General features: G+C 41.8%; 2 protein-coding genes across 2 annotated transcripts in view; one reads left to right on the top strand and one right to left on the bottom strand.

Annotated features, from left to right (window-relative positions):
• The first annotated feature begins 884 nt into the window (after positions 1-884).
• LOC107289620 (zinc finger protein 239-like) lies at positions 885-4,848 on the top strand. The gene is made up of 3 exons (XM_015818411.2): positions 885-920; positions 3,456-4,443; positions 4,785-4,848. The coding sequence occupies exons 1-3, from the start codon at positions 911-913 to the stop codon at positions 4,846-4,848; spliced, it is 1,062 nt and encodes a 353-aa protein (XP_015673897.2). The 5' UTR covers positions 885-910.
• A 2,491-nt stretch (positions 4,849-7,339) lies between these two features.
• The window catches only part of LOC107289619 (zinc finger protein RFP-like), a 13,374-nt gene continuing 2,577 nt past the window's right edge, over positions 7,340-18,136 (bottom strand). Inside the window, exons 2-7 of the mRNA XM_015818410.2 lie at positions 17,267-17,362; positions 13,222-13,440; positions 12,756-12,778; positions 12,369-12,484; positions 10,959-11,087; positions 7,340-8,662 (exon numbers count right to left, since the gene is read on the bottom strand). Coding sequence (XP_015673896.1) covers positions 8,136-8,662; positions 10,959-11,087; positions 12,369-12,484; positions 12,756-12,778; positions 13,222-13,440; positions 17,267-17,362 — 1,110 coding nt within the window. The 3' untranslated portion in view covers positions 7,340-8,135. The remainder of the gene's footprint in view (positions 8,663-10,958; positions 11,088-12,368; positions 12,485-12,755; positions 12,779-13,221; positions 13,441-17,266; positions 17,363-18,136) is intronic.

The raw sequence follows: 18,136 nt of genomic DNA, 5'->3' as shown, positions 1-18,136 counted from the left end.
TTAATTTTTTCAGAGAAAATGTTACTATTCTGTATTTAGTAATATTTAAAGGTCATGCATCCAACCAGTAAGGCAGTGTTTAGAAGAAAATGCCAAATAATTTGAACATGTATTGTAACCTATCTTTTAATTCTGTTTTTAACTTTGTTCTTATTTATGCTTTTCTATTTTGACATGTTTTTATTGTAAGTTGGTCTAAGTCACTTACGTGAGAAGGCAATACAGAAATGTGATGAATTTCACATACTTTTATACACTGTTATATACTGTTTATAGGATTTCATTTTTGAGACACTATGAATATACACAAAGTACACCTAAAGAAAAAAATTGACCATTATTAAATATGCTTTTATTTCAATATTCTTTCCTCATTTTTAAAAAAGTCATTGGCATTCGTCGTTAAAAAAAAAGGCAAACTGATGTTTGCTGACGCTGAAAAGTTTAGAAAAAGAATTTTCTAAATGATCGCAAGAAAGGCTCTCTAAAGGCGGATTTTTTATTTTTTTTTGAAGATCTGATGAGCCAGTCTTGCAGCGTTTGGGGGGACCGACTTGCTGAAAGGGGGAGTCCGGGCTTTTGTCCCCAAGTCCCTCGCTTTACTATCACCACCATCTACCCACAAAAGGATCCCTAACAGGATACCCCATCTCTGCAAAGCGCAAGACTGTATTGTGCACGCTCGCTTAGTAAGCTGCCAACGCAGAACTACACTACCCAGAGTGCCTTTCCGGGCATCCCTCTTCTTCGCTCTTCAGACTACATTTCCCACCATGCTTAGTGGGGAAACACAAAAGGCCGCAAGAATTTGGACGGAAAGTGACTCTGAGATGGGCATCAGCTTTCCGACGCTGCGGCTTGGAGCCGCCTCGGGACTGAAAGTCCGCTAAAGCGGCGCGCCTCGTTGGGCATGGAGTCCGGTAAGTTCCTGCGATGGGGCTAGAGGAAGGGAGAGGCCTGGACAACTTCGTGGGTGCCTCCCGAGGAATGGGGTGCCCAGAAAGAGATGATTATGGAGCATTGCGCTGGCCATTGCCTTATTGATTGGGGTGGCTTCTAGGCTGTGTGGACGAATGCAGAAAAGATCCAAAACCTGCGGAAAGAGTGTGAGATCTACCCGGGAGAGCCTTTTCTTTTGTGACATGTTTTTGCTTACTTTTCCATTTCAGGAAAAATAGAATCGGGGTTGGTTTCTTTCCCTTCGCAAGATACAAGAACCTTTCCCATGGATTTTGATCTTTTTATTTTTAATTTGGATGAAATCATCTTTTATTTATTAAATGTATATAGCCACTCATCTCACATACCTGGCTCTGGGCGTCATACAATAAAACAATCAAATAAGTAATATAACAATTAAAAAATATAAAACAGTTAAAAGATATAAATAAGACCGCAGAATTATGGACCTACAGCCTGCACACAGTATAGCTGCCTTGAGAGCTCCCTACTTGCCTGGGATCCCAAGCTTGTTGAAAGAACTATTTAAGGTATTTCCTAAATGTCAAGCCACCATATGGTTCCAACAGTGAGCTGCCAAAGATGACCAGTGATTCAGTGAAATCCCCATAGGAAGCAGGTTGGGCAATCAATTCCTTTATATATATATATATATATATGTCTGATTGGGGATTAATTTTGGAGATGAGAATGATTTGCCTCCCAAAAATTTGGTTAATCCATTTTCATCGATATTGCAATGTTTTTCAATCCAGAAATGAAGTTCATGTTGCAATGTGCCATTTTTTCATTAAATTTCAACATCATAGACCATTTCCAAAGTTGTTTGGGGGTTTAAAGTGTAGAAACAAGTATGTTTTTTCATCAGATTTTCCAATGTTATTTTGGACTTTTTCTGCCAAAATTCATCCCTCTTGAGAATCAGCAATTTTGCCACTGAATTTTGGCAACATGAACAATTATTGGTGTATAGAACAGTGGGCTGGCCACCCCCACCGTAAACTATAGTATAGAACCACAGAGGTTCATACAACATGCTACGCTGAAAACAAACACATCACGTGATATAATATGTGAACCCAATCAACTATTTCTTCTAAATATTTATTCTAAATCAACACAGTAGTTTCTCACAGATAATTGAATCATAATTGCACTAAATTCCTGCATTGCTCTAAGCTTGTGTATTTGGTTGTTTTGGTTTAACACATTGGGCATACCTAGCAAGGTATAAGGTACTTTCTGTTATCTAACTCAACAAGAACAAGTAGGCTTAGTAATAACTAAATAAATCAATAATATATGCATAGGCAGAGCCAATCATATAGACATACACATATATATAGACATACATACACACAGTGTGTATGTCTATATGATTGGCTCTGCCTATGCATGTATTAATTTATTTAGTTATTACTAAGCCTACTTGTTCTTGTGTTAGATAACAGAAAGTACCTTATACCTTGCTACCATGGTGTGGTAAAGATGCTAGACTAAGAATAGGGGAAAAAAAGGTAAAGAGGGCGTACTCATCTGTTTTTCTTTCAAGGGAGTCTGAGTTGTCAAACACGCTTTTGTAGTTATATGGCTGGCATGACCAAGGAGCATGGAATGCTTATAACTCCCCACTGAAGTGGTACCTATTTATTTACTCGCATTTGCATGCTTTTGAACTGCTAGATGGGGAGGAGCTGGGGCAAGTAATGGGAACTCACCCCGTCACACGATGCTCAGGTCTCAAAGTTCCAGTTGACAAGCCCAACATCTTAACCACTAGGCCACCACGCCCGCTAAGAATAGGGAAATCCAGGTTCTAAACCTCACTCAAGCATAGAAGCCATTTGGTTTCTATGTCACTCTCAGGTTTAAACAGCATCAGGCTCTGAAACACACTGGCTAAAGAATAAACCCTTGTCTCATCATGCATTGATGGCTTTGCCATGTGAACTAGGCAAGCAGATCCTGAAATCAAGTAAGACAAATGCTAAAAAGAACAATATATATATACACACACATTTTTTTAGCTATATGTCTTTTAGTCTGTGTGATACACTGCACGGCCAGCTCTTTCCCTTCCGTCCTGTCTAAGAGTTCATATGAATCACTGCCTACTTCCAGAGTGGGATTTAATACACGTACAGTAAATGGCTTTAATTTTCCCTTTGAACCCACAGAGCCAGCAGTTCAACAGTTGTCTAAACCTTGCAATTTAGTACTAAAGGAACCAAAAAAGGAATAGAATACACATGCTGGAGCCAGACTGCCTTCAGTGCAGTGATGTTTCTTTTGGCATTTAAGATTTTAACAAATATCAAGACTATCTCAACCAGGAATAAGCCATACAAAGCCTTGAGTGCAGGGAGAGATTTAAGTCCCACCCCTTTTTTTTTTACACTTGCTCCCTATTTGTTCCTCTGAGGTCAAAATCCCAGATTCCTTTTGGCCTCACAGTGGAGAATAAATGACTGACGGGCAGCTTCTCCTCCTTCTAGCAGGTGAAGATTGGATCAAGAGAGAAGGCAATGAAGGATCTCTCCAGCCCAGGGTTGCCCTGCTGGTTGGTGTGGAACAGCCAACAAAAAAATTATCTGAGGAACGTGACGATTTCCTGGAGTCTGAACCACTGAAAACTCTGAAGAGGGATTTGGACATGCATCAGAATCCTTTTACGGAGGAGATTTGTTTTGATTACGAGAACAGTCCTAGGAAGATCTACCCCAACGACCGGCCATTTAAGTGCGACGTGTGCGAGAAAAGCTTCCGCCACAGTTCCAGCCTGTTAACACATCGAAGGCTGCATACTGGGGAGAAACCATATAAATGCACTGACTGCGGGAAGAGCTTCAACACCAGCTCAGCGCTGATTGTGCACCGCCGGACCCACACTGGAGAGAAGTCCTATGTTTGCTCGGACTGTGGGAGGTGTTTCAGTGAAGGCTCGGTGCTCATCAAGCACTGGCGGATCCACACCGGGGAGAAGCCGTACAAATGCGCCATTTGTGGAAGGGGCTTCCGGCAGAGCTCCCAGCTGCGGGCCCACGAGCGGACCCACACGGGGGAAAAACCTTACGAGTGCCCGGACTGTGGGAAGTGCTTCAGCACCAGCTCTAATCTCTCCGCCCACCAGCGGACCCACACAGGGGAAAAACCATACATCTGCCCTGAGTGCGATCGACGGTTTGGTCACAAGTCGCATCTCATCTCCCACCAGAAGACGCACACCGAGAAGCTGCACGCTTGCTCGGACTGCCCAGCAACTTTCCGCATGCTTCATCAGCTCCTGGTCCATCGCAAGTCCCACCAGGAAGAGAGTCGCTACAAATGCCTTCTGTGTGGAAAGACTTTCAGCTACAGCTCAGCCCTCTTGGCACACCAGAGAATGCACACTGGGGACCGGCCGTTCAACTGTCTGGAGTGCGGGAGGAGTTTTGTCCGGAATTCAGACTTGAACAAACACCAGAGGATCCACACAGGGGAGAAGCCCTACGAGTGTCCAGAGTGTGGGAAACGATTTAACCAAAGCTCCCACCTGGTTAGCCATCGGAGAGTCCACATGAAAAGCGCTGCAAAGAATCCTGGCACGGATGTCCCTGTCCCAAGGGGACGAGAAATTGAGTCTTCCTGAAGAGCTCTTTTGCAACATTTCTTTGCAGTCTGCATCAGGGGGTCTTTTAAGACTTGTGGACTTCCAACTCCCAGAATTCCCCCGCTAGCAATGGGGAATTCTGAGAACTGGAATCCTTAAGTCTAAGTCTTAAAGTTGCCATGTTTGGAGACCCTTGGTCTACATTATGATGACTGCAATCTTGTGCTCCTTACAGGAGAGTAAAATCTCATCCCATCCAGTGGGATTTCATTTATTACTCGCAGATAATAAACTTGTAAGACTGTTGTGGGTTTTTACACATGAAAAACTAAAAAAAATTCTGCTCCAACAAATTTCAAATGATCCATTAAAGCAGTGGTTCTCAACCTTTTTAATGCCGTGACCCCCAACCGGTCGTAAGTCGAGGACTAAACCGGTTGTAAGTCGAGGACTACCCAACCGGTCATAAGTCGAGGACTTTCCCTGCCCGGGAGCGCCGTGCATGCGTGGTTCCGCCCCCTGTGCCGGCTGAGGCGTAGCTGGCAAGCGGCAGAGACGGAGCAGGCCGACCACCAGCTGGCCCAGCCCAAGGGAGGTAAGGCACCCGCCGGAAAAGGGGAAAAAATGGCGGACAAAAAAAAATGGCGGACAGCCTTGCTTGGCGACCCCCGTGAAATGGTCGATCGACCCCAAATGGGGTCATGACCCATAGGTTGAGAACCGCTGCATTAAAGGATAATAGGTTACATGGCCAGGATATCTTATGGAAGCTAAAGTATATGCTAGTTGATGTAATTGGAGCCATTTCTGTAGAAAAGAGCAAAGAAAAGAGCTGCAAGACCAAGATACTATTCTCTGGCTATTGAGAAATATTGTTTAGCACTTCTCTGACTTCTATTGTCTTATGAAGCATGCTTTCAGCTTATCCTTGCAACAATGAGGGTTTATAAACTTGTGATATTTTTGCTGTTCAAATTATATTCTTGAGCTGCTATCATATATGGCCAGCAGCATTTGTCTTCTTATGAGAATGCAGAATGCTGATATTGTTTAAAACAGCTGAGACAGAATAGTGTTTCTGGCATTTTTTTCCCAAATTGGATTTTTTCAGTGTTTTTAGATATGCAGAACTTCAGTGGTAAGATTTACTGGTGAAGCTAGAGTTTAAAGACACTTTCATTGAAGTGATTAAAAAGCTTTGTGTTTTTTTGCTACCAAAGGTACAGAGAAATAACTTAAACTGACATCTACCTATTTTCTATAGATCACGTGTGAATGTAGTATCAGCTATCTACTTTCAAAAGAAATAGAACTCCAGCTGGCTTTTAATAACCATTCCATTAACCACATTCCCCTTGTCTTAATAATAACTTACAGAATTTGATCACCTAATAATTCCCATCATCCTGATGGCTGCACTAGACTCTGGATGGCTTAGGAAGAGCTGCACTTAAAAATGGTGGCATCTGAATTTTCACGTATGAAATGTACGTATCTCAAAGATCTCCATGGTTGAAGTCATCCATTTGTCTCTTGAAACTTGTAAGCCTGCCCACCTTTGTGGAAATATAGACCAAATAAGTTTAAAATTGCAGTCTTATTGCAGGATCCTTTTTTTACTCAAAAGTTCTTGCTATTCACTCTTAAGTTCTGGCTGACTTCAATCTCTTTCATTTATTAGGATTCCATAATTATTTTTGCTCTTTGACAACTGAGACCTCTGTTTTGTTCCATAATCCTGACTTCCTTTTGCCAGCAAACGTTTTCCTATATACACTGTATGGGCCACTTCTATGTCTGCTCCATGTTTTTCACAAAGCAGATCTCTGAAACACTGAGTATATGTTGCAATAAATATGTTAGTCTTTAAACTGCCAGAGATGTCTAGGCCCACTGGTTAAATGGTGTTTTACTTGACAATACTCAAGACTGGAGAGCCTTTACAATGCAATAAGATTACAACCACACATACAAGGAAAATGCTGTTCTGAATAAATATGTTTATGATTCTACTTCGTGGATCAAATTATTTGTTGCAAAATCCAAAGCTTTGGTATTGCATTGTATTTTGCACTTAAGGTAGGTCAGCCTTTCTTACTCATTACTTGATGTATGAAGCCAGTGACAATGCCTCTGAATTTTTATTGGTCTAATACCTCTTTAGAGAGAGATGTTCCAAAATATAAGCTGTGCAGTACACAATATTTCTTCCTTCTCCGTTTTCCATTCCATGTTTTTAGATCAAAGCAGTACAAAAATGGTTATTCAAATAATAGTGAATCAATAGTGCAAAATGAAGCACAACTAGCTGCTTTGAAGCAATCTGGTGTTATTCGCAGTAGTGGCATGGATTTTTTGTTTTAAAGTAAGTGTGGCTGTGTGCAAGATTAATTATAAAAAATGTTAAACCTTGCAACCAGAAAAATCCAATCAATTGTATGCCAGTACAACATAAGCAGTGTGCAGTGGAACAGCCTTACAGAAATATATATATATAACTAGCTGTACCCGGCCACGCGTTGCTGTGGCTCAGTCTGGTTAAATGGAAAAGAAGTATGTTGTTTTTACGTCCAACAGATGGCGCTGTTTTTCAAAAAAGCATGTTTTTACCTGTCACAGGTGTGACTACATCTATAGTAGGTATATAAAAACACGCGTGTATTCGAATGCAACGTTGTGTCAAAATTTCAAAGCAATCGGTGAAGAACTTTAGGAGATTTAAGATTTTGAACAAACGAACATTTACATTTTTATTTATATAGATTGTATTTGCTTGCCTGGTTCATTTTTAAAATTTACCTGTTATTTCCAACTCAGTGTAGAGGTGACATCCTAAGAATAGTTGTAAAAAGAAAGCAAATTCTGCTATTAGTTGAGATGCAACTTACTTCACACAGGAATCTTGTCACTGGAATAGACATAGGAAGCCTCTACAGCAGAAGAAAATGAGTGGAGGGGAAGGGTGAGGGAGTTTCAAGACTCAAAGCTCTTCTGTCCCCAGTGTGAGGAGAGGGAGATGGGAATATACATTATCTGCAATGTCCCAGAAATTTCTCTGTTGAAGGCTTTGACTTCAGATTTGCCAAAAAGACAGGCAGCCGTCCGTTTGATTCTAAATTCTTAATGAAAACTGCCATCTCACAATTTTTCCTAAACGCAGCCAAGAGGACTAGAAACATGTTTTATGTTTTGCTTAGGCATGCTCCTCCAGCACATTTATTTTATTTTGCACTCTTGCTACAGAATGGTATGGGAGAACAATTCTCCTGGGAGATGAGTGTGTCCAACTACCGTATGTAAGCATTTCCAAATAGCTTCTTTTTATTTTTTCTTCCATCAGAGCTTTCTGCTAGTCAAAAGCCAGTTTGTACAATTGCAACTCCTTCCATTAAAACTCGGTATATCCCTGACTGGTGCTTTCAGTAACGTTTAGTGCCTTCACTAGGAATTCAAAACAGAAAATAAGTCATTTCTCTGCTGACATGATTAACCAAAATACTTCCAAACAATTGTCACGTTGCCGCTTTACGTCCCATATTATACAAGACTTCTCAAATGGCTGAAATCCAAAGCGCCTGGAATAATCTCAGGGGCATAAGGTGAGCTGAGATCCAGAGGCCACCCAGAACCAAGGGTGGATCCTCTCTTGCTTGAAGGAGGCAGGTGGAAAAGTAAAAATTGGAGCATCCAGCTCGGCATCGAAAAAGGCCACCCACCCTCCTTCATAATCCAGATCTACTCTGATCCTCCTGGGCTTCCTGAGCAGAAACAAGGTAGTCCAGCAAGAGGTCAGGGCTTGCAACTGGCCCCAGCACTGCTGTACCGCCCAAATGCCTTGCTGTGGGCTGAGGCTAAGGCTCCCCTTCCTCCTCACAGACTCCTGGGCGACGCCGATGGCCCAGTTCTGCCCCTGCTCGACGTTCACCACCCAGGAGTGTTTCCCAGAGCAGAAGGCCTCGCAGCCCAGCACAAAGAGCTCGGCATCAAATCTCTCAGGATTGTCCAGCAGGGGCTGTGCGTGATCCAGGTAGGTGACGGTCTTCTGATCCAAGGAGAGGAAGAGGTGGGGATTGGCTGTACGTGGATCCAGAGTCATGCTGAGACTGGGGGAGACTGAGAGAAACAGAAAAAAGGGTGATGGTCCGGCTGACTTCTCCACTCCAACCTGCCTTCTCAATTATCTCACTAAAGCAAACTGCTGTTCCTGCTGGGAAAGCGATACAAATGCTCACACGCAACAGTGAATGTTCATTTGCCCAGCAGTTTAGCCCCAGCATCAGCTGCACCACCTCAACATGCAATCGTTATTTTGGAAATCGCCTGTTAGCATCTGCATCTCCCAATCATTTCTTAAGTAAGGTGAGACACCTGCCACTCTTAGGCAAGTAGAAAAAAAAATAAGCCATGCCATTTTTAAAGGGTTTTTTTTTTTGTATCCCACCTTTATTATTTTTATAAACAGAGATAGTCCTCGATTTACAACCCTAATTGAGCCTGCAATTTTGGCCGTAAGGCATGACATTTGTAAAGTGGGTCACCGCGTGACCGCACCCAATTTTACAACAAGCAATGGTCATTAAATATAGCAGTGGTTAAGCAGATGCCACGGTCATTAAACGACCCCATTTGCACTAGGGGATGTTTTTGCTGGAAACTAGAAATAAATAATGATTTCCAGCAAAAAAAATGTCGTAAATCACAATAATGTGCTGCGGGACACTGCAAAGGGTCCTAAAAGTGAGCCAGTTACTGAGTGGCAAAATGTGGGGATATGATCTATGGGGGCAGATGTCAGAACTTCAAATCGGGGATCGGCGTTGTAACTCCCTTTTTCAGGGTCTGTCATAACTTCAAATGGTCACTAAGTAACCGATCGTAAGCGGAGAACAGCCTGTAATTCAAGGCGGCAAACACACCTTCCTCCTCCTATTTTCCGCACCACAACAGTGTGAGGTGAGTTGGGCTAAGAGAGTGAGATTATCCAGTTGGCTTAGTGCAGGGGTAGGCAACCTTGGCTCTTTTATGACTCGTGGACCTCAACTCCCAGAATTCCTGAGCCAGCCATGCTGAGGGGAAAGGGAGAGGTTTCCAAGCTGAGCCATGCTGGCTCAGGAATTCTGGGAGTTGAAGTCCACGAGTCATAAAAGAGCCAAGGTTGCCTACTCCTGTCTTAGTGCCTAAGGCAGCACTAGAATGCAGTCTCCGTTTCTAGCCTGGTGCTTTAAGCCTTTGACCAAATAGGCTCACCTTTTAAATTTCTTATCCTTTAAAGTAGGAAATACCATGTTTTCCCTAAAATAAGACCTATCCTGAAAATAAGCCCTAGCTTGATTTGTACGTGTGTGCCTAATACAAGCCCTACTCCCAAAATAAGCCCTAGTTAAGACCCCGCCCACTCCATCCCGCTGTCTGGTTATACAAGGTGGGACAAGGTGCATGTGTAAAAATCAAACTAGGGCAGAGGTGGGGGATGGAGCTGCCCCATTCACCCCACACCCGCTTACCTCAGGGCCCCCTCAGCCAGGCCTCCCACGCCCCGACACCTGCCTTGCCTCATGACGGCGGCAGCAGCAGCAGCCCCATCCAGTAGGAGCCTGCGTGGCCACTGGCCACTTCTTTTGGTTGCTGGCGGCCATGAGCGGCCGCAGAAGAAATCAGGTAGCAGAGCGACAGGTATCAGGGTGTGGTAGGCCTGGCTGCAGCAGTCCTGAAGTAAGCGAGTAAGACATACCCCCAAAATAAGACCTAGTGCTTCTTTTGGAGGCAAAAAAAAATATAAGCCCAGGTCTTATTTGGGGGGAAATATGGTACATGCAAACCACTCCTGCAGCTTCATAGTGTTAAGTATTACACAGAAATAAACTTAACACAAAAGAATCATTAACTTCATTAACCTCTGTTTCTTAACTGTCTTAAAAGAAAAGCTGACTCAGAGTGTGATACAAGCCAGTTCATTTCCAGCTCCTCCCAAAGGAACATTAAGGGTGGCCTCAAGCTATCAGAGACTCTCTGCGTCAAGTTCCTGATCTGACAGTTCCCAATGAAGCCTGCCTTAGGGCCAAGCAAAGTGTGTGCTAAATTTACCGGTTACGCAAAGAAATGTATTTAGCTCTGCAAGGCAGTCTAGAAACAGCATCTTTTAGTTAATGTTCAAAACATGCCTGGCCTGCATCAGTGCCTCTTTGCAAGAAGCCCATCCAAATCGGTTGGCTTCATGCCACTGCACTTTTCACCGGTAGAGTCTTGCTGCAGGGGGGGCATGTTACAGAAAAGGAGCATCCCAAGGAGCACCTCTACAACATGAAGTTTTTCCGAGACTTAAGAGACCGCCAACTTTTAATCCTACCCAGGCTGCAAGCTCCAAAGGTACGCAAGAGTGAAAAAACAAACGAAGCAAAGGCAGCGTCACCTTTCTTGTCTGCTCTCGGGGCATCATTATGCAATCCTGGCCAGAAGGTCTGGGGCTGATCAGTCTGACTCAGGAGGTCAGCATTAAGCCTTTGGGTCTTGCTTTTCTGAAATTCGTCCATCAGTGATTCTAGACAAGAGAGAAGGGTGAAGATTTGGTCCTTCTATCAAAAGCACACTGGAGAATTTGCTTTTTTTCCCTCCCACACACACATATCTGTTTATCTATCCATCCATCGTTCTCAGTGGGAAGAATTTAAAAAAAATTATCCCCACAGAGGCCTAGAACCCATGAAAGAAAGAATCTAAAAATTAGAAAGATTCAGAGAATTTCTGCTCAAAAACTTTCCGCAGTTCTTCAGAACACAGCTGTTTGGGGAATGGAATTAGGAATCAAATGTGGCATCAGGAGCTCTGAGCACACCTTTAAACTTCTTGTTTAAAGGTAACACAATCCTACACACCATGCTCCAGCATGCTCCACCTGTGACTCCCAGCATTCCCCATCACTGGCCATGATGGCTAATGCTGCTGGGAAGTTTAGTTCAGCAACATGTGGATGGCTTTAACTTGCTCTGTCTCTGCTGCAGAAAAGGAAATTTGAAAATTGAGAGTTCTTTACACAACTTCTTGCCACATGCTTGCTACAAGATCATTAGTAAGAAGTGTACAATCTGTTTCCTGAAGTGTAACAGGACCCCATAGATCATCCTCAAATAAATGTTTGACCTGGACCCACTTCTCTTTTAAAATGTCTCTTTTTCTTGTAACTGCTGCTCGATCATCTTTTTCAAGTGGTTGGTTTTCAGGCTGAGCAAACTATTCTGCTTGAATATGTTCTTAGTACAAAAGAAGTGTCAAAACTCTTTTCTGTAGGCTAAGAACAGTACTGAGATGCTTAAAACAGCATTTTCACAGTCCAAACAGCAGATCCATACACAAAATGGACGTTTTGCAAAATATCTTAGGTAATGGTAAGTCAACATCAGGAGTTGCCATTTAAATTTCCCATAATACCCTCAACCCATGTTTTTCAATCTTGGGAACTTTTAAGAACTGTAGACTTCAACTCCCAGAATTTCCTAACTATCATGGTTGGCTGGGAGCTTGAAGTCCACACATCTTAAAGTTGCTAAGGTTGAGAAACACTGCCCTCAGCATGACCATAATACTACTTTGGACCAATGCGGGATGGACATTTCAATGTAAATACTTCTGCTATTTCCCCATAACTTCTTTCAGTATTTATGGAAGTAGAAATTCCCATCCAATCTAGAGCAAGTCCTAAAAGTTAATCTCTTCCTTCTTTCCACCCTCTCTACTTTTTTCCCCATTTGGAGGAGATCATTGCACAGGAACAAGGTTTACCCTACAATTACAGAAATGTGTACATCTTACGTAGCTTCCGTACCTCTAAATTTCTTGAAGTTTTCCATTAACAGAGCACTTTGCTGACAGATGGCCCTGAGATCTTTTTCCAGGTTAACAGGTTTCTCTTGGAAGCAAAGGAGCTCGCCCTTTTCACACCTAGGAGATCAGAGAAGTCCCAATCTATTTTAGTTCTGTGGCTTTCCCTGATGTCTGGCTGCCACCAAGCATATCTGGTAAGAGAAAAATTAGAAGGATAGCCAGACTGTCTCCAAGTTAATTTCCATCTGGCCTCTTTAAAAGAAAGAATAGGGATTTCCTTTCTGCTAGAGCTCACAGGAACATAAAGATTTTTTTTTTTTTTTTAAAATATTTTTTCCATAAACCACTCAAATTCATTATTAACCCTGAAGGATTAAAAATCACATACCTGCTTAAAGTTTCCTTGAGATCCTAGAGAAACCAGAGACATTTGAGTTACTTTGTGAAGAGGAAAAAGTTATCAGAGAACAACTTTTTGTTGGTAGGATTTTACAATTTTAAGAAAAGAAGAAAAAAAATATATAACTAAGGGATCTAAAGGAAATAGTCTGAAAGCAGGAGGAGGTTCCTAAAAGCAGAATTCCCCTTGAAATGCTTAAGAAACACTCCACTGAGCAGAGAGAGGCCTGGTTCGAAGTTCTACCTCCCTGGGTTTATTTCATAAAGAAAGAACATCTGTCAGGGGGATTCTGGGAAAACCCAGTGTCATTCTTGCTGAAATTCTGTTCTGACTGAATTCACAACGCAGACTGCCATCTTTGTTTTGCCATCTAAGAACCTTTGCAGAGATGCTTCGATTCAGTGAGAAAAAGCCACAACAATTTATGTTAGAAACATAACCTTAGAATGTCCACCTGCAAAAATTCACCCGTAGGCCTCTGACAGTGCTTCTCTACGTCACAGATCAGGTCACTGAGAAAAGAAATGTTGTTTGAAAAGCTGGAGCTACTTTCATCCTGTTGCTCCTCCAGGTCACTCAGCTGAGCCAAGAGGCCATTTTCCTGCTCTTCTAGAAACAAGCGGAGTTGCTGGAATGCCTGAACCACCTTTTTTCTCTCTGCTTTGATGTCTTCCTGCAGACGACAGAGAAGCGGGCAAGAAAATAAAAAGTCAACAAGAATAAGGTTGTTTCTGTACAATTAACCATAGATTTTAGCACCGGCATATTGTGTCATGTCAGGGAGCAATGCCACTATATCACAACACTGCTATTATTAAATAATACTAAATTTGTCAATCTATTGCTAATGCCTATCATTACAAATAGCGCTTGACTTACAATTGTAATTGAGCCCGGAATTAGAAAGTAAAACTTTGTGGTCGTTAAGTCGAGGCAGCCATGTGACCGAAAATAATTTTTTGGCCTTTTTCACAATAGTTGTTAAGTTGAACGGCCATGGCTATCAAGCGAATCCATTTATTTGAATGGGTATTGTTTGCCAGAAATCAGCAAAAAAAACATTACAAATCACAATCATGTTACTGCAAAATGCTACATCTGGTCGTAAAGCTGACCTGCCAAGCAAGCAGTCATATGATTGCTGGAGAGGGGTATCTTAACCGCTTATGACGGCCAGGGTATTTTAAGAGCTATAAAGTACCTGTTCCATGGTGGTTGAAACTTTGAACAGTTGTAAAATGACTGGTTGTTAAACAAGGATTACCTGTCTGTGCCATACACCAGACATGTCCAAAGTCCGGCCCGCGGGCCATTTGCGGCCCGGGTTCTGGTTTAATACGGCCCTCTAACAGCCCTCCCTGCTCTGTGTAAATGCGGCCCTCCCATGGCCCTCCCTTCTATGGCAGACAGTCTTCTGCTTGAGGGCAGTGCACATGCTTGACTCAGGTCTAACGGGACCTGAGAAAGAGAAAGAGAGAGAGAGAGAGAGAAATTCCGCTTCCGGCCTGCGCTGGAGGTTCGCGCGCTATTGGTGGCCTGAGGTGTGGTGGCGTTTTTAAAAAAGCTGAGGTGGACTCCCGGAAGGCGAATCTTCCTCCTTGGCCTCGTGGCCCCCGAAGCAGCCATAAGGATTAAACCGAGGATTGTAATATTGCAACATCCAAGGGGGGATTATACTGCGTGCCATGTCTCTCATATGCTCCAGTGAGTGACCCGCTTTCTCCTTGGCTCCCGTTCTTCCTTCCCGCACAGCTGCGTCCTCGCACGGAGGGGGAAGGCGAGAGAGAGAGAGAGAGACAGGCTGGCTCCCCTTTTAGCAGCAGCAGGAGCAGCAGCAGCTTTGGTGGTTAACTATGACAGTTTCCGAGTATTGCTCTGCCTGAGGGCTTGTAATGTTCACAGTGGGATCGTATTATGGTCACTGTAGTAAACTGCAGGTAGACCTAGGTATGAGCTGAGAGGTTGTCACAGGACAGGAAAAGAAATCCCCCCCTCTCCAGAAGGCAGGACACCAAAGAATGGATTCAGTATTCCGTTTCAGTGTTAGAAGAGAAAAACCCTTCTTCACAGTTTGGTATCTGGTCTCTGAACAGTTCCTAGATCAGTGTTTCTCAACCTTGACAATTTTAAGGCATGTGGACTTCAACTGACAGAATTCTGGGAGTTGAAGTCCACATGCCTTAAAATTGTCAAGGTTGAGAAACACTGTCCTAGATGAAGATGAGGCTTACATGTCTCAATTATAAATCTTAGGGAGTTTTTTTTAATTGATCACAGAAACTGAGTTCGGTTATAATGAACTGTGCAAATATTTAATCCATATAGAAGTGGAAGAGGCTATTGAAGCTATCAAGGCCAACCATCTGCTCAGTGCAGGAATGTTATATTCACATTTTTGAACCATCATCTCCCTCACAGAATGCAAATTAATCATCAATTCCAAATTACAATCCAGTCCTTGCTAGTATAGATCCAGTGAAGGGGAGCCAGTACCTCTCTAAATAATTAGTTCCTGTATTCATCTGCTCAGCTAGAATCCACCTTTCTGCAATTTAAGATCATTATTCCTGCATTTTGGAATGATGGGCATCAGTTCTTGACCTGTATTATTTAAACCACTTCAGATACTTGAAAAATTCTATCTTATTCCATTCAATTATTATTTTTTCCCTCAAAGCTAAGCACTCTTTCAGTGTCTGAAGCTAATTCCTTCAGTGTCTCATAAGCATTTCTGGCCCTCTGATTTCCTTGTCCTCTACCTGTGCCATTACTTTGAATCTTTTGTTTTGGGGGTTCACAAATGGACACAATATTTTAGAGCTACCTGAATCAGAATGGTAACGACCTAATTTGAAACTACCACCAAAACAAATTAAATTTACATTCAGGTTTTTGGCAACTATGTGATTTTTTTATTGCTCATATTTAGCTTATGATTAACAGGTCTTTTTCACGAATACTGCTATCAATTTTTCATTTACTTTTCAGTGAAGACATTTGCATTTGTCACTATCACATTTCATCTCTTTATTTTTTTCTCTATCTTGTTAAATAGAAAGTTTCTAAATTTTCTTACCAATTACATTCTCAGTTTGACTACATTTATAATAGCATAAATTACAGATTGTGATGTGGGGATACATGGCATTTCCATCTTAAGACCTTAAGAAATGCCTTGCATCTGATTTGCATAAATAACATTTCCAACAGGTTTTTTTTAGATATTACTAAATGTTCAAAGAATGTTCGTAAAAATGTTCGGCCCTCCAGCACGTTCACTTCATCCAATCTGGCCCTCTTTGAAAAAAGTTTGGACACCCCTGCCATACACTCAATGAATGCATGGAGGGGAGTATGATTAATCAGATCTCTGTTCTCCTCCCCCTGGAGAGACACACACACACATACACACAACAATTACATTGGACTGAAAAGACAAGCACCACTTGGTTAGACTGTGATACCAGGACTACAGAACACAGGGTCAAGTTCCTACACATTTGTAAAACTCATTTGGGTGAATCACTCACGAGAGCCTCACCTACTTCACAAGATGAAACATCAAGCATACCACCTTTCCTAATGGAAAGACAAGATATAAAATTTAAAAAAGTAAAGGTTTCCCTGTCCAGTGGTATGCAACTCTAGGGTGCAGTGCTGATTTCCGTTTCTTGGCCGAGAGAGACAGCATTGTATGGAGACATTTTCCATGGTCATTTGGCCAGCATGGCAATATACAAAGGCACATGGAATGCTGTTATCTTCCCACTGAAGTGGTACCTATTTATCTACTCCCATTTTTGAATTGCTTAGCTGTCAGGAGCTAGGGCAAGGAACGGGAGCTCAACCCATTGTGCAGTGTGGAATCTGGGGTGTGGAATCCGGGCTGTCAGCTTTCCAGCCGACAGGCTTAGTGTCTTTAACTGCTAAGCCATCATGCCCCAAATACATAATAAATAAATGAAATTAAATAAATAAAACATAAAATTAAATTAAAAATAATATAATAATAATATAATAATATAATATAATAATAAAATAATGTAATAATGTAATGTAATGTAATGTAAGTTAATGTAATAATATAATATAATATAATATAATATAATATAATATAATATAATATAATATAATATAATATAATATAATATAATATAATAATATAATATAATATAATATAATATATAATATAATAATATAATAATATAATAATAGAATAGAATAGAATAGAATAGAATAATATAATATAATGATAGAATAGAATAGAATAGAATAGAATAGAATAGAATAGAATAGAATAGAATAGAATAGAAAAAATAAAATAACTATAGGCTATAAACCTGCATTCTGGATTTAGTGGACAAAAATTGCTCATGATTATTTTTCAGGCACCTAAAATAAAGCTGTATTTTATTTTACGAAATGTGCAATAAAATCAACAAAGTGGGAAAGAGAAACTGCTACAGTTTTCCTTAGTACTCTGTGAGGAAGTTGCCTACCAAACACTCAGTCATTTGCTTCTCCGGAGCCTGGCTTGATCTTTCAACAGCCGTTCTCCTCAGCTTCAGATTCTGTAGCTTGATCTGGATCTCTTCCTAAGTAAACAAAATCTGTTAGGATTGTTTCCTTACAGTTATTGAAATGCTAAACCATAAAATGCCTGTTGACACCAGTTGATGGGGAACAAAATCAGAGAGAAGAGTTGACCACTCTGTGTTCTGCTTAAAGGCTTCCATGAGGCAATCTGTTGGCTAAGATGGACAACCAGATATTAGGCTAAACACTGTAAGCCAGGCATGTCAAACTCACAACGTCACATGATGTCGCGCGACGTATCGCAACTTTCCCCCCATTGCCGGCAATGGGGTGGGCGCGGTTTCAGTATGATGCATCCGGCCTGCAGGCCGGCAGTTTGACATGCCTGCTGTAGGCCAATCAAATGTCAGCATCGCTCTGCAGGTTTCTAAGTAGGGAGAAGACAACTAGGAAAACATTAACCACCACTAAATAAATCTCCCTCAAACTGAGTTGACTTTGGATGATTTCACAGGCACATCAATGTTACTTCCTTTACAACAACAACACAGAAGTGGCTTGCCATTCCCTCGTCTAAGACATTTTTTTCAACTTTCCAATTTAGCTTCAAGTCTGAAATATCATCATACTCTCCTAAGGTTCTACATTTAGGCAAGAAAAACCAAATGTACAGGTATAGTATAGGGGGTACCTTGCTCAATAGTAGTAACTGTGAGAGGGATCTCGGAGTCCTAGTGGACAATCACTTAAATATGAGCCAGCAGTGTGCTGCAGCTGCCAAAAAGGCCAACACAGTGCTAGGCTGCATTAACAGAGGGATAGAATCAAGATCA

This window comes from Protobothrops mucrosquamatus, unplaced genomic scaffold, assembly GCF_001527695.2.
Source record: "Protobothrops mucrosquamatus isolate PMUCROS unplaced genomic scaffold, P.Mucros_1.0 scaffold738, whole genome shotgun sequence".
NCBI classification, from domain to species: Eukaryota; Metazoa; Chordata; class Lepidosauria; order Squamata; family Viperidae; genus Protobothrops; species Protobothrops mucrosquamatus.
Note: the sequence above shows the minus strand (reverse complement) of the source record. Positions and strands in the feature narration are given on the sequence as shown.

What these genes read in the sequence shown, in the direction of transcription:
- LOC107289620 (XM_015818411.2), top strand. An exon ending in AGGATCCACACAGGGGAGAA is followed by an intron (nt 4,444 to 4,784) that starts GCCCTACGAGTG and finishes TGCTCCTTACAG; the next exon opens with GAGAGTAAAATCTCATCCCA.